At 36.8% G+C, this 14,293-nt stretch overlaps 2 protein-coding genes across 2 annotated transcripts; one reads left to right on the top strand and one right to left on the bottom strand.

The window, feature by feature from the left end:
• Positions 1-546: 546 nt before the first annotated feature.
• Positions 547-8,115, top strand: LOC129308420 (auxin response factor 19). Its single transcript, XM_054949527.1, is given in 14 exon segments — positions 547-616; positions 1,284-1,429; positions 1,523-1,660; positions 1,901-2,018; positions 2,021-2,059; positions 2,160-2,243; positions 2,538-2,630; positions 2,735-2,897; positions 2,982-3,058; positions 3,061-3,176; positions 3,979-4,117; positions 4,639-6,461; positions 6,986-7,176; positions 7,259-8,115. Coding segments are annotated over 14 exon segments (3,378 nt in total). The 3' UTR covers positions 7,440-8,115.
• Positions 8,116-10,141: 2,026 nt separating this feature from the next.
• On the bottom strand, positions 10,142-12,456 carry LOC129309680 (20 kDa chaperonin, chloroplastic-like). The gene is given in 6 exon segments (XM_054951345.1): positions 10,142-10,486; positions 10,650-10,727; positions 10,986-11,141; positions 11,267-11,446; positions 12,281-12,358; positions 12,361-12,456. Coding segments are annotated over 6 exon segments (762 nt in total). The 3' UTR covers positions 10,142-10,312.
• Positions 12,457-14,293: the final 1,837 nt, after the last annotated feature.

The raw sequence follows: 14,293 nt of genomic DNA, 5'->3' as shown, positions 1-14,293 counted from the left end.
TCTGGATTAGTTTTATTTCATTTTAGATCCAGTAAATTATCACAAGTTCTTTGATAGTTCATGTTCAAGAAAATAGGTAGCTGTTATTACATGCAGTAATTGGGAAATTTATCTTCGAATAAGTAACAGAAGGGTCTGTGGAAACAGCAAGCAGGAATGGGGGCGGGTGATTCATTTTGGCTTTATTTAGCGGATAGTAATTTTTTCTTTGATACTTTCGCTTAACTGAATCAACATTTTTGGGGTGGCTTATTGTCTTCTCTTTAATATGCAAGATGCGTCTCCTTTTAAAATTTTTCACCTTCTGCAAATTTTAGACTTCTCTGAATTAGTCCAACTCTCCAGTCCGACAGATTTTATTTGGGAATGGTTTCAAACTTCTGGAAATCTGCATTTGGTTTTTTGGTAGCGACTGTTGCTTCTGGAAGTTTATTTTGACTTTAAGATGAGCAAAGCGGGTTTTAGTTTAGCTGGAAACTTAGGCTGTATGAATCATCCATTTTATTTTTTTAAAATCATTTTGTAATTGATGGTATTTACAGTCCCATGGCTTCTCTGTTTTTCAACAAATCAAATGTGATGATTCTGACCATTGTGGTTGAAGCGTTAGTTGATGGTTGTATCTAATCTACAGATCACAAGATCAGGAGAATAAAAACTATTCTTGCAATGAGAAGGTCTTAGCAGATTATTTTAAGTTAATCTCCAGTGGATATTGCCTGTTAAGGAATTTTTTATTAACCTTTTGAAGCTCTGCACACTGCAGTTCGTTTTAATAAACGTTTTCTCTTCTATACTTCGCTTTATCAATAATTAATAAACATGGCCTCAAATGTTGCCCTCTGATATTTTATCGGGCTTTTCTGTCATGTTCAGGGCCAGGAGATAGAATTTTACTTTCTGTTGCTAGATGCTATTGTTTCAAGTTGTTAAATCAATTTTTTTTTTTTTTGTTTGGGAAGTACTTAAAAGAACAATCTATTTTTCTATCCGAGGGTCCTGAGTCTGTTTCTTGAGCTTTATTTTGTATTGCTGTAATGGGAGCCTTTGAAACTAATTATGATTAGTTTCACTGACAATAGTGCTTCTGAACCAATGCCGAAATCAAGTTTTCAGTTTCTTTGAGCTCCAAAAGCATGTCGTATTTGTTGTTTTTATAAATGTGATCGGAGTTTCTTACTTATTTTTATCATTATGATCATGATAAAGCATTCTGAGGAATGTTGCATATTGAGTTGACTTCTATCAATTTTTTTTTTTTTTCCATTTCTCATTTTCTATAGAATGGAGTAACATCACGTCTGTTTTGGTAACAGGGGAAAGAAAGACAATTAACTCGGAGTTATGGCATGCATGTGCTGGACCCTTGGTTTCCTTACCTCCTGTTGGAAGCCTTGTCATTTATTTCCCTCAAGGACACAGTGAGCAAGTATGTTGCTTATATCTTGATTTGGAGTATGTTTATTCTTCATTTTGATGTCTCTGAGTCTGATGGGTTTATTTTGCCCACTATAACTTTCAGGTTGCAGCATCCATGCAAAAGGAGGCTGATTTCATACCCAGTTATCCTAACCTTCCATCCAAGTTGATTTGCATGCTTCACAATGTTGCACTGCATGTATGTGGACTGGGTTTTCACTGTTTGCAATGTTGAAACCTTGTAGAAAAAATTATAATTTTGTAGATAGAGAAGATATGTATGCTTTTGTCTATAGTGAAATTATTTTGCTCAATTACAAGCTAATTTGTTAAGTTCTCCCTGAGATTTTGGGATCATCAATATTTTTTGGATAAACTAGTTTACTAATGATATTGTTTTTCGTTAAAAAAATTGACATTTCTGAACATATATCCAGAATTTATTATATTTGTTATTAGTTGCCACATCATGGATTAACAGTATGACAAGGAAGCAATACTGGCATCAGACATGGGTCTGAAGCAAAGCCGGCAGCCTGCTGAATTCTTCTGCAAAACTCTTACAGCTAGTGACACAAGCACTCATGGTGGATTTTCTGTACTCGTAGAGCTGCAGAGAAAATATTTCCACCTCTGGTGTGTATAACTTTCTGATTAATTGTGGCAAGATCAGGAAGAATTTTATGTAGCTGCCATTGGAGTATTCCCTTTCTATACTAACCGAAAAATGTTTCTGTTAGGATTTTCAATGCAACCTCCTGCTCAGGAGATTGTTGCCAAGGATTTGCATGACAATACATGGACATTCAGACATATCTATCGGGGTACTTCATTTTCACATTTTTTGATGCTATCTTCCTTTGATGAATTTTTGGGAATCATCTTGATGTATAATCAGAATCTTAATTTTATAGGCATAAATTTGTTGTCGGTCGTGCAACCATATTCTGGTTGTGATAAAACATGTCAAAAAACTAAAATTCTGAACAGCATTACTCTATAATGTTCCTTAACCTTGGAATCACGCCAGGAATTCTTCACCAAATTAGGAATGTGGATGATCTATTATTGACATTCTGAACACTTAAATGCTAAATTTGTTAACACATAAATTACAGGACAACCAAAGAGACATCTGCTGACTACTGGTTGGAGTGTCTTTGTCAGCACAAAAAGACTATTTGCTGGAGATTCTGTCCTTTTTTTTATAGGTAGAATGTCTATTTTGTTTTTATCAATTATCACACGTGCGCGCACATGTTTTGTGGAATTAGAAATATGTTGCTCCTCTCATACTGATCATTGTTTAATAGAGATGGAAAACAGCAGCTTCTTGTTGGTACAAGGCGTGCTAATAGACAGCAGCCTGCTCTCTCTTCATCAGTAATATCCAGTGACAGCATGCATATAGGCATTCTTGCTGCTGCTGCGCATGCTGCCGCAAATAACAGCCCATTTACCATATTTTACAACCCAAGGTACTACATCACATTGGATCATAACGTGAGATGACATCTTTTGATTATCTGTAACAGCCTCTTGTTGTCTTGGTTAATTTACAGAGCTAGCCCTGCTGAATTTGTTATTCCATTGGCCAAGTATAATAAAGCTATGTATACCCAAGTTTCCCTTGGAATGAGGTTAGAATGATGTTTGAGACTGAGGAGTCGGGAGTCCGTCGATACATGGGTACAATCACAGGGATCAGTGACTTGGATCCAGTGCGGTGGAAAAATTCACAGTGGCGCAATCTTCAGGTTTTATTAAAATGCCAATGTGCTGTGGAGAAAATTTTAGGGAGAATCGCACTTGGAGCCCTTGGAAGTGAAATAATTACATTGCAAGCCCTTTCAATTTTGAAATAATTGTCCAGGCCTAAGGGCTCTATTTGCAAATAAGATTTTTGCCGAAAAGATGGGAATGCCCTTAGTTTTCAAGTATATGTTTGCATATTTACTACCAAATGTTCATTTATTCACAAGTAGAGGTTCATATATTCACAACAACAAGTTCACATATTCGCTAGTAGCATAGGTTCGCATATTCACAATATGTTCATATATTCACAGCTGCAGCTTCACATATTGACAACTATATCACAAACAAGTCCAGATTCACAATTAGTGAATATGTGAACCTGTACTTATCAGTTAGTGAACATCTGGTAGTAAATGTGCGAACATATACTTTGCGAGGGGCACTTTCGTCTTTTCATTGAAAATCTTATTTGCAAAGAGGGCCTTTGGGCCTGGACAATTATTTAAGAACTGAAAGGGCTTGTAGTGTAATTATTTTGCTTTTGATGGCCCTAAGTGCGGTTCTCCCAAAATTTTATGTATTATTTTTTTTTTGGACAAAAATTTGATGTATTATTATAATAAATACCTTGGATAATGGAAAAATTATAATTCTGCTTGATTTCCTATTCTGTGGAACTGGTGACTTGAATACTTCCGTGTCTTACAAAATTATAATTTTGCTTTGCGGAAAAAAAAAGCAGTGAACCTCTGTCTTAGCAATTTAGCTTACAAAAGCTGTTAAAATTTTAATTTTTGATAGGTTGGATGGGATGAATCAACAGCTGGTGAGCGCCCGAGCAGAGTTTCAATTTGGGACATTGAACCTGTAGTAACCCCTTTCTACATTTGCCCGCCTCCTTTCTTCAGGCCCAGGTTCTCCAAGCAACCAGGAGTGCCAGGTGGAATCCTCCCTACAGTCCATTTAATATGGAACAACTTCTAATAATATTTTTTGCATTACACTCTGGTAAATCTATGATTCAGTAGCTTGGTATACTGATGGACCACATGAATTTGGTTACTAGTCCAGGGGATATGTGATTGGCATCAGTAAACTGCATGATATAGAAGATTAAGTCGTGGATCAAATAATTCATTATCTGCATTAGGGCTGAGCCTTTTAGAAAAAGAAAATTGGTACTATCTGACTTCATGTGAGTTTACTTGCTTAGACATATCCTTCTAACTATCATTGCAAATAAAATAATAGTAGTTCTGCACCTGAGATTTGCAGTTCTTATTTCTTGTTTAATAAGTAATTGCCTCATTCAGGAAAATAATATAATTACCTCTATTATATTCTTGTATGTGCCGAAACTACCATTCAAAAAGCCTTTATGACATTCCTTTCCTTTTGAGTCCATCACTTTTGATGTTGTGCACAGTAATAGTGTTGACCATCCCTTCGATCTCTTTGCAGATGATGAGTTTGACATGGAAAATGCATTCAAGAGAGCTATGCCCTGGCTTGGAGATGAGTTTGGAATGAAAGATGCCTCAAGTTCAATGTTTCCTGGCTTGAGTTTAGTTCAGTGGATGAGCATGCAGCAGAATAACCAGATTTCTGCTACGCAATCGGGAATGTTCCCATCTTTGCTCTCATCTAACTCCCTTAATAATAACGTCAGCACTGATGATCCATCGAAGTTACTGAGTTTTCAAAACCCTGTCCTCTCTGCATCAAATCTTCAATTTAACAGACCAAATTTACCAAACCAAGTCAACCAACAAGCCCCCACATCATGGCCTCAGCAGCAGCAGCAGCAGATGCAATCTTTGTTGCAAGCGCCTGTAAACCAGCTCCAGCAGCAGAGGCAGCAGGCACCGGTCCAGCCCCAGCCACAGCAGCTTCCTGAGCCACAGAACCTCACACAGCAGCAGCAGCCACTGCCCCAATTGCAGCAACAGCGAGTACAACAACCACAACAGCAGCAACAACAGTCATGCCAACAGGCCATTATACACAACGGGGTAATTGGTTCTAGCCAGATTCCAAATCAGAATGTGCCACAACCAATAGCCTACTCTCAGCTTCAGCAGCAGCAGCAGCAGTTACTCTCAGCCAGCATGCCACTTCAGCAAAATATTCAATCGGCTAGCAAGAATACATTCCCACTTACAACCTTGCCACAAGATTCACAGTTTCAGTCACAGCTAGACCAGCAAGCTACTCTCTTGCAGAGGCAGCAGCAGCAATCCCAATTGCAGTTATTGCAACAAAGCTTGTCCCAGAGGGCCCCGCAACAACCACAAGTGGCTCAATTACCACAACAAAACCTGTCAGAACAACAGTTGCAGTTACAGTTTCTACAAAAATTGCAGCAGCAGCAGCAGCAATTTCTTTCTCCGACTAGTTCAATTTTGCAGCCTCAGCTGCTACAGCAGCAGCAGCAAGCACACCTACAAAATCAGCAACTACCACAACCGCCTCTATCTCAGCATCAGCCTCAGCCTCAGCAGCTCAGCAACAATGCTTTATCTGCAGAGAAGCTTCTGGTCAGCAACAGCTTTTCTTCTTCACCTCTGATACAACCACAACAGCTTCCTTTGAACCAAGCTCATAATACAGCGAAACCACTTACAACTACCAGAGCTCCCTCTAGTCTTACAGATGGAGATGCCCCTTCATGCTCCACCTCGCCATCAACTAATAACTGCCAGTCAGCAAACCTCCTGAAGAGAAATCAACAAGTGCCGGCAACACTAGGGGGGAGCTTGGTAGTTGAGCCCACTAATAATCTGGTACATGAGCTGCAGGGCAAGTCTGACATCCAGATCAAACATGAGTTGCCAAGTGTAAAAGGGCCTGACCCGCTTAAGTATAAAGGGACAATAACTGATCAATTGGAAGCCTCTTCTTCTGGAACTTCTTACTGCCTTGATCCTTGCAGTGTGCAGCCAAACTTCCCCCTTCCAAATTTCTGCATGGATGGGGATGTCCAATCGCATCCTAGGAATAGTCTTCCATTTTCCTCTAATCTTGATGGATTAACACCCGATACCTTGCTCTCGAGAGGGTATGACTCACAAAAAGATCTTCAAAATTTGCTCTCTAACTATGGTGGTGCTCCAAGAGATATAGAAACTGAGCTGTCAACTGCTGCTATCAGCTCACAGTCATTTGGAGTGCCAAACATGCCCTTTAAGCCTGGCTGTTCAAGTGATGTTGCCATTAATGAAACTGGGGTTTTAAATAATGGCTTATGGACTAACCAGGCTCAACGAATGCGAACATATACTAAGGTTTGTTAATTTGTACAAGTGCATACAATACAAGTTCTTGATATTAACATATTTGCTGAATTCACACCTCAATTTTCATTGCAATTCATATAAGTAGGACTGTCATACAATGCAAAGAAGGTACAAATTGAGCGGATAACTTTTTTTGTTCTTCTGATTTTAGTAGGTCATTTGCTTGAGGTACACCATCAATTATAATCCACATACATATTCACTTACTAACTAATGTCGTTTCTCCCCTTCATTTCCTTTCTTTCTTTCTTGCTCAATACTTAATGTTTGTCATCCATGCATGTCATGAATTTTTTCATTACTTAGTTCAGTCTATGAGGATTAATTTTAACTTTAGTTGGCATCTTTTCCTTGATTTAAATAATACACTAGTCAGCTTTGTGTTGGGCTTCATCATTCTTGTGATTGCCTGGATGCAGTGCCGCCCTGAAATCACTCGCAGTTTGCATTTTGTGGTTTACTGTATACTTTCGGTAGTAATGTCAAAAGCTTAACGCTGCTTTAAAGTGCAGGTTCAAAAACGTGGCTCTGTTGGAAGATGCATTGATGTCACTCGTTACAAGGGATATGATGAACTCAGACATGACTTGGCTCGTATGTTTGGGATTGAGGGGCAACTGGAAGATCCTCAAAGGACTGATTGGAAGCTAGTATATGTGGATCATGAAAATGACATTCTTCTTGTTGGGGATGACCCTTGGGAGTAAGTAGCCAATACTTCCTGGTTTGTTCTATCATACTTTTTCAGGCTTGTTTCCTCAACTGTTCGCCTCAATTTTTTGCAGAGAATTTGTAGGCTGTGTTCAGAGCATTAAGATATTGTCATCTGCTGAAGTGCAGCAAATGAGCTTAGACGGGGATTTAGGTAATGTTCCGATATCCAACCAAGCTTGTAGTGGGACAGATAGTGGTAATGCATGGAGGGGACAATATGATGATAACTCAGCCGCCTCATTTAATCGATAAGGATGTCAGAGCAGTCTACTTGTATATTTTGAAAGCCGGAGGACCAACTTTGTCCTTGACAATTCTGCTCATTGTCTTGCCTCTCTGTGACTGTGACTGTGACAGAAGAAAGGAGCCATAATCATTTCAAGTGATGCTGGTGATTAGGTATAGTAGAAGATTGTTGTCCAAATGGATTTTAATGGGGAGTTTAGGATCTTAGATGTAGAAGTAGCAGATTCGGTTATTGTTTAAATGTTGTTACAGACCTTACCTTGAATCTGCTTTTCTCGTAGCTGCTGTTTTAGGAAATTTTTTTCCCTTGTTGCTAAATGCAGCAGCAGTATAGGCCAAGTAGTGTATAATAGATGGTTCTGATATGAAATTATTTTTGGCTTACACTTCACACCTCTGTAAATCATGTGGTAAAAGTGCAAAGATGTTGTAACCATAGTGATGACTCGGACAGTTGACAATGGTTGAGAATTCTAACTCTTCTAGGAGTGACCAGGTTGTTTCATTGGCGTAAATGTTGGAGAAGTGCATTGTGGATGAGGAAAGAGCTGGTTGTTTTTGGCCCTTCGTCTTCTGGGTGTTGTGTGCTAAGTCTTGCAGTTGACTTGCATTTATGTAGAAGATATATCCCGTACGAACTACTTAGTGACTATATCAATTATAATTACTAATCTTGTGACAATATTTTAGTTTTATTTTTTTAATGTATATCTTTCCTTTATTTATTGGAAAAAGCTTATGACCGTATACCAAAAGAAGTGCTTTGGAAAGCGTTGGAAAAAAAGAGAGTACGGATTGCTTATATTAAAGCCATACAAGATATGTATGAGGGGGGTAAAAACTAGTATAAGAACGCCTAGTGATCAAACAAAGGATTTTTTCTATAAAGATTGGACTACATCAGGGATCATCTCTGAGTTCTTATTTGTTCAACTTGATTTTAAATGTTTTGACAGAACATATTCAAGAGGAAATTCCGAAATGTATGCTCTTCGCGGATGATATAGTTCTTATAGCAGAGACAAGAGAAGAGGTTAATTGCAAACTTGAGTTATGGAGGAGGATATTGGAGTCGAAAGGTTTTCGTCTGAATAGAAGTAAGACGGAATATTTATATTGTAAATTTGGTAAAGGACTATTCGAAAATAATTTGAAAGTGAAATTGAGAGATCAAATTATACCTCAAGTGGAAAAGTTTAGATATTTGGGAGCCATTATTCAAAATGATGGCGAAATCAGTGGAGATATTTCACATAGAATTCAAGCTGGGTGGTTTAATTGGAGAAAAGCTAAAGGAGTTATTTGTAATCATAAGGTGCCTAATAAACTTAAAGGAAAGTTTATCGCACTGCTATCAGACTGGTAATGTTATATAGTAGTGAATGCTGGGCTCTAACGGGACAGTAAGAGCATAAAGTTGGAGTAGCAGAGATGAGAATGTTACGATGGATGTGCGGACATACACGTAAAGATAAAATTCAAAATGAGTACATACACGAAAAAGTGAGGGTGGCACCTATTGAGGAAAAAATGGTAGAAATCGGTTGAGATGGTTTGGGCATGTACAAAGAAGATCAAGGGAGGCACCAGTGAGAAGAGTGGAACATATAACTTTGAGTCCGATTAAAAGAGGTAGAGGAAGGCCTAAGAGAACACTCTTGGAAGTTGTTGAACGCGATCTCTTAATTAATAATATTCCTAAAAGCTTGATAAATGATAGAGCACAATGGCGTCTTGCAATCCATGTAACTGACCCCACCTAGTGGGATAAAGGCTTGTTGTTGTTTTTCCTTTATTTATTGGGATATCATAATAATCTCCCTTTTAGTTGAGTTTAAATGAAAAACCAATTCATTTTAATGAGAACGACGAAAACTTTTTTATCCAAAATTAACATAACTTACCCCTATTCACCAAAAACTAAAACAATTCTGCTGAAATTTTTGTTAAGAGGGAAAAGATTTTATTCTCTTTAATCGAAACTTTATGCAGAAGGAATGTTTCGTTTTCCTTGGAGGAAAAAAAAAAAAAAGTCTTCTCTCAACTTCATTTAACATGATTGTGTTTAGTTAATATATAGTACTCCTCAATCTTAATTTATAAGGTGTTTTTAAATAAAATCATACGAATGGAATTTAATTTCATGATAAAAATATAATTTTTTAAAAATATCCTTAATATTTTATTTATGAAAGAATATTAAAAAAAATATGTGATGAGAAGACCACATTAAAAACCATTTAATAAAATTTATTTATATCAAAATATCTCATTTTATGACGCTAAATCTCTCCAAAAAATCTCTTATAAAGGAAGACACAGGTCGTGATCTGTTTTATTGTGTATTGGAATCATATGATTAACTTCTAAGAAAACAAAATACAGTTCTCCCTATCGTCAAACCCATTCATATTCGATAGTGAGTGGTGGCTCGGTACTCATAATAGGTATTAATCTTTCAATAACTAATATATGGTACAATACAACTGCATTGAAAGTTTGAGACACATGCCCCAAATGCAGGAAGCTTCTTGACATGAATAATCATTATGGGCATTACAGGCGCTTTTTTTATTTCGGCCCCGGGATGGGTATTATGAGCTGATAACACATAAAACTGACTTCCGCACAACGTTTTCCAAGCCTTGGTCTTCCGAGAGCAATAAAAAACCGTTTTGAACTTTGAAACACAATGTGAAGATAAAAACTGCAACAAAAACGAATTCATAACATCTAACAAGAAACGTTTTCCAAATACAAGCAGCAAAATTGCAATCAACTATATTTCAAAGTCGTTACAAAAAAAATTCCATCGTCCTCAAAACAGCTACAAAACATTTATAAAGAAAAAGTAAGTTATCATGCACGAGTAGATAACACTAGGAAAGAACAGCCATGACATCTGAGGCCCTCAACGCAATGTAGTCAGAACCATCCTTGCCCTTGAAGTCATTCCCCGCATATTTGGAGTAGAGAACAGTGTTTCCAGGATTAACGGGCAACGGTTTTCTGTTGCCTTCCTCATCTAGAGGCCCCGGTCCAACTGCTATCACCTGTAACATCCAAAGCAGAACAGATTATGACCGACCACTACAAACTATGCAGCAAGATTACAATGTTCTCGCTCTAAAAACATTAGCGCCTAAATTTTACCAAAACACTGTCTACGCAAAAAATTTTCTTGTGATAACTTTACAATCAAGTGAGGAAGTATACCGTTCCAATAGATGGCTTCTCTTTCGTTGCCTCTGTTAGTAACAACCCCCCTGCAGTTTTCTCCTCAGCATCTGCAACCTGAGTCAACATTTAGTTAATTGATGCATACCATTGTCATTATTCCACAAATCCAAAATATGGCAGAAATGAGTATTCTTAAAAGGAAACACGCATAGGAAAGAAAAAAACTTCAGGTTAACAAAAACTACGGAGAAGTTCGCCAAAAACATATGCCTAGAAGATAAGTCCATTTCCTGATAGATTAATAGAAGACCCAATGTCAAGCTTCAATTTTCATCCAATGACAATATATAAAATGCTCTAAAAAGGGTGTACCTTGATCAATACTCTATCATTCAGAGGTTTAAGATCATTGATATCATCCGTTTCAAGGATACCAACAATGTCATCATCCTTCAGTATAAGATGCTTTGAACCATTAAACTCCACCTCAGTCCCTGCATATTTTGAATACACAACTTGTGCACCAGTCTGTAGAACGAAAATGCATGGCGTCAATTAGAAATATAGCAAACGTCCTCAATGACACCAAAAAGGAAAAATTAATGTGAACAGATAGGCACCAAAAGGGTTAAACCTTATTATAACAACAATACCTTCACTGCAATGTCAACTTTGCTTTTCCCAACTGTCTTCCCCTCTCCAATAGCTACCACCTCACCACCTTGAGGCTTTGTTTGAGCAGTTGTGGGAAGCAAGATCCCACCATCAGTCTTCTCTTCAGAATCCTTAATTTTTACCAGCACTCTGTCACCCAAAGGCTTAATTGAGGTGTACTACACAAAATAATTACCAATCAGCCACATGTAGCATAAATCAGGGAGAAATAAAGTCCAGAAACAATGTAGACAAGAAAACAGATCATATATACCTAAATAGTTAGGTTAAATTATAAAGGAAATCAAATCTGCCACAGCATCGATTTATTGAACATAGACCTGGTAAAAATTCACTTAACGTTCTCTACTGTGTTCACTGTTCACCTGCAATTGGATGCAGGGTTGTCCCATCTATTTACTCGTTTGGGGGAAAAATTAAGATAAAGAAGACAGAAACTGATGATGGTCTTGTGGAAATAGATGATGTTTAAGTAACAAGGCACGTGTGTTTATCTACAATTTGTATCAAAAGTGCAACCAAGCAAGCATCACCATGCATCCATCATGCGCAGGTAATTAATAAGCTGAATCCCGACCGACTCTTTCAACAAAAGATGTTAACAAAGAGACTCATAACTAATGCTTAACCTTCGCAAAGCAAAAGTGTTACATAATAATACGAAAGTCAGAGCATCATGCTGAGAGTTAAAATTGGACAAGCTGGAGTTTATAAATACCAAGTTACCATGTAGCAACTACAGGAAAAGAAGTACATATAAGATTTGTGAATTACAAAATTGAACCACGGAAAACATCCATATCTAAAAAGTCACATTGTATAGCAACCCCGTCTCTGCATAACCGAGGCAATGTCGTAAGTAGGATGAACTATAGAGGGCCAATGCAGCACGCAAGAAAGAGTATTAACGATTACAAACAGAAATTTACAACTGCGGCCATAATTGTCCAATCAATATTTACAAAAACAACTTGAGGACAACAACAATATACCTTGGGCGCAACAACAGTTGCGGCTTTAACAACCAAGCCCCGGAACGACCTTTGAGTGAGGCCACCTATTCTTACGTGTCTGATCGCAGAACCTGAACCATCGAAGGTCGAAGACTTCCGAAGGAGGGCAAATTCATGGTAGAAAATGATGATGCTGTGAGCTGAGCGGTCGCCATTGGAAAGTCTACTGCCTCGCTGCCCACAAAATCATCAGAAGAACACAGGTTATACAATCATACTCCACTTAATGGCGGGGAGCAAGACAGAAAAGGGCTAGAAAAAAGAAAACTCGCAGCAGAATCACCAGAGCTAATTTTCGGCATTTTCCAGGAAGCAAGCACATGAACCAAAAAATTAAAGGCATGAAGCTTTGAAACATAGGAGAATAGGGGAAGATAATACCTTGATCGGAAGGGAACTTGGTATAGATTCTGATTTGCGACCGAGCTTTGAGAGTGGAGGAGTGAAGGCGTTGAAGAAATGAAGATAAAACCCTATAAGGATTGGGGTTTTATCTGATAGACCCTTCTAGAATTCTCACGAGCGGAGGGTGACCGAGCAGGTATCGAGGTCACTCGGGCAGCCGGGTCGCACCGTTCTAGGTTAACAAAGTTTTGTTTTGTTGTTTTTGTTGTTTTGTTGTTTTTTTTTTTTAAAGGTAAGCATTTGAAAGCAATATCATGGGTTTATCTTTTTCTTATTGAGGATTCCCCTCTAATCTTTCTTTTTTTCTAAAAAAAAATCTTATACATTATAAAGATTTGAATTCGGGACTTTTTCATCCTAACATATTAATCTATTTCTTTTTTTCCCTACAAATGTTAACCCATTCTTAGCATGGAGATGTCATGTGTCATTAATTTCTATTTTGACTTCCAATTTTTTGCATTTCCTTGATTTTTTTTTTTAACCGGAAGTGCATTCAAAATTTAAAGAAGTTTACATAAGAATAAAGGTTCCTATCTAGACGCTTTCATCACTCATTGTCTCTTAAAGGAGTGGTGAAAGTTTATCAAAAGTACACAAATTAATATCTAAACTATGTGAAAACATAGCTAAATAGTCAGGATAAGCATTGAAATTCCTATTGACATGCTTAATAGATAAACTCCAATTCCCTCATTTGATGAATGTATTAAGCTTTTTCTAAAGAAAAAAAAATGAAAAATGGTAGGTTCTAAAATTTTGATTTGATAATAGTTAGGCTTTTGATATAATTTAAAAATGTGTTGAAATTATTTATTCAAATAATTACAAATCTATGAACTTAAATTGCAGATAAGATATTTAATTTTTTTAAATAAAAAGATGCAAATATATTACTAGGCAAACAAATTTCATTCAACTCCTCTTGATGAAGATAATCAGAGATATAAAAGGTTACATCTAAGTGATGTGAAGACCAAGTTAGATGATTACCATAAATATTATACTATATTTTTTGAAAAAGATATTTAAATATCAGATATAACTCTCAAATTGTAATTATGAGTTATTTTTTAATTGTTTGAATTGATATTTGCTACTCATTTTCTTATAAAATTTTGTCATAAATCTAACCATCAATCTTTTAAGATTTAATTTTCATTCCTTTTTTTTTTATCCATCATCTGCATAGTTTCATGCTAGCTTTGCATATGTATATAGCTCAAAAAAGTACTCATGTTTGATAAATATATAAGCTTATAGTTAAAAAATACAAGAGCTGAAAAAGAAAGACACATTCTCCCTGATTCTAGCTTTAACAACCCAATCTGTCAATAATAATATCAAACCCCCGATCATGACACAGCACTATTGTTAAAGAGTGCCTGAATCATCTATAAGCAATCTGATTCAAACACAACATGCCAGCCAATGTGTTGATTTAAGTTTGTTGTTGGTGAATAATTAGTCCTATTTTTTGTTTATCAAATTTTATTGTTTATTGTTAACATGATTAGCCTCATCAAAGTATTATGAGACCATAATCATTTAACCAAAACCAGAATGTTTCATATCATTTGTAAATTG

The sequence above is a fragment of the Prosopis cineraria genome, unplaced genomic scaffold, assembly GCF_029017545.1.
Source record: "Prosopis cineraria cultivar Desert tree isolate PC_DT_omini unplaced genomic scaffold, ASM2901754v1 PC4, whole genome shotgun sequence".
In the NCBI taxonomy this organism is placed as follows: Eukaryota; Viridiplantae; Streptophyta; class Magnoliopsida; order Fabales; family Fabaceae; genus Prosopis; species Prosopis cineraria.
The sequence above is the reverse complement of the archived record's forward strand: the minus strand, read 5'-3'. Positions and strand labels throughout refer to the sequence as shown.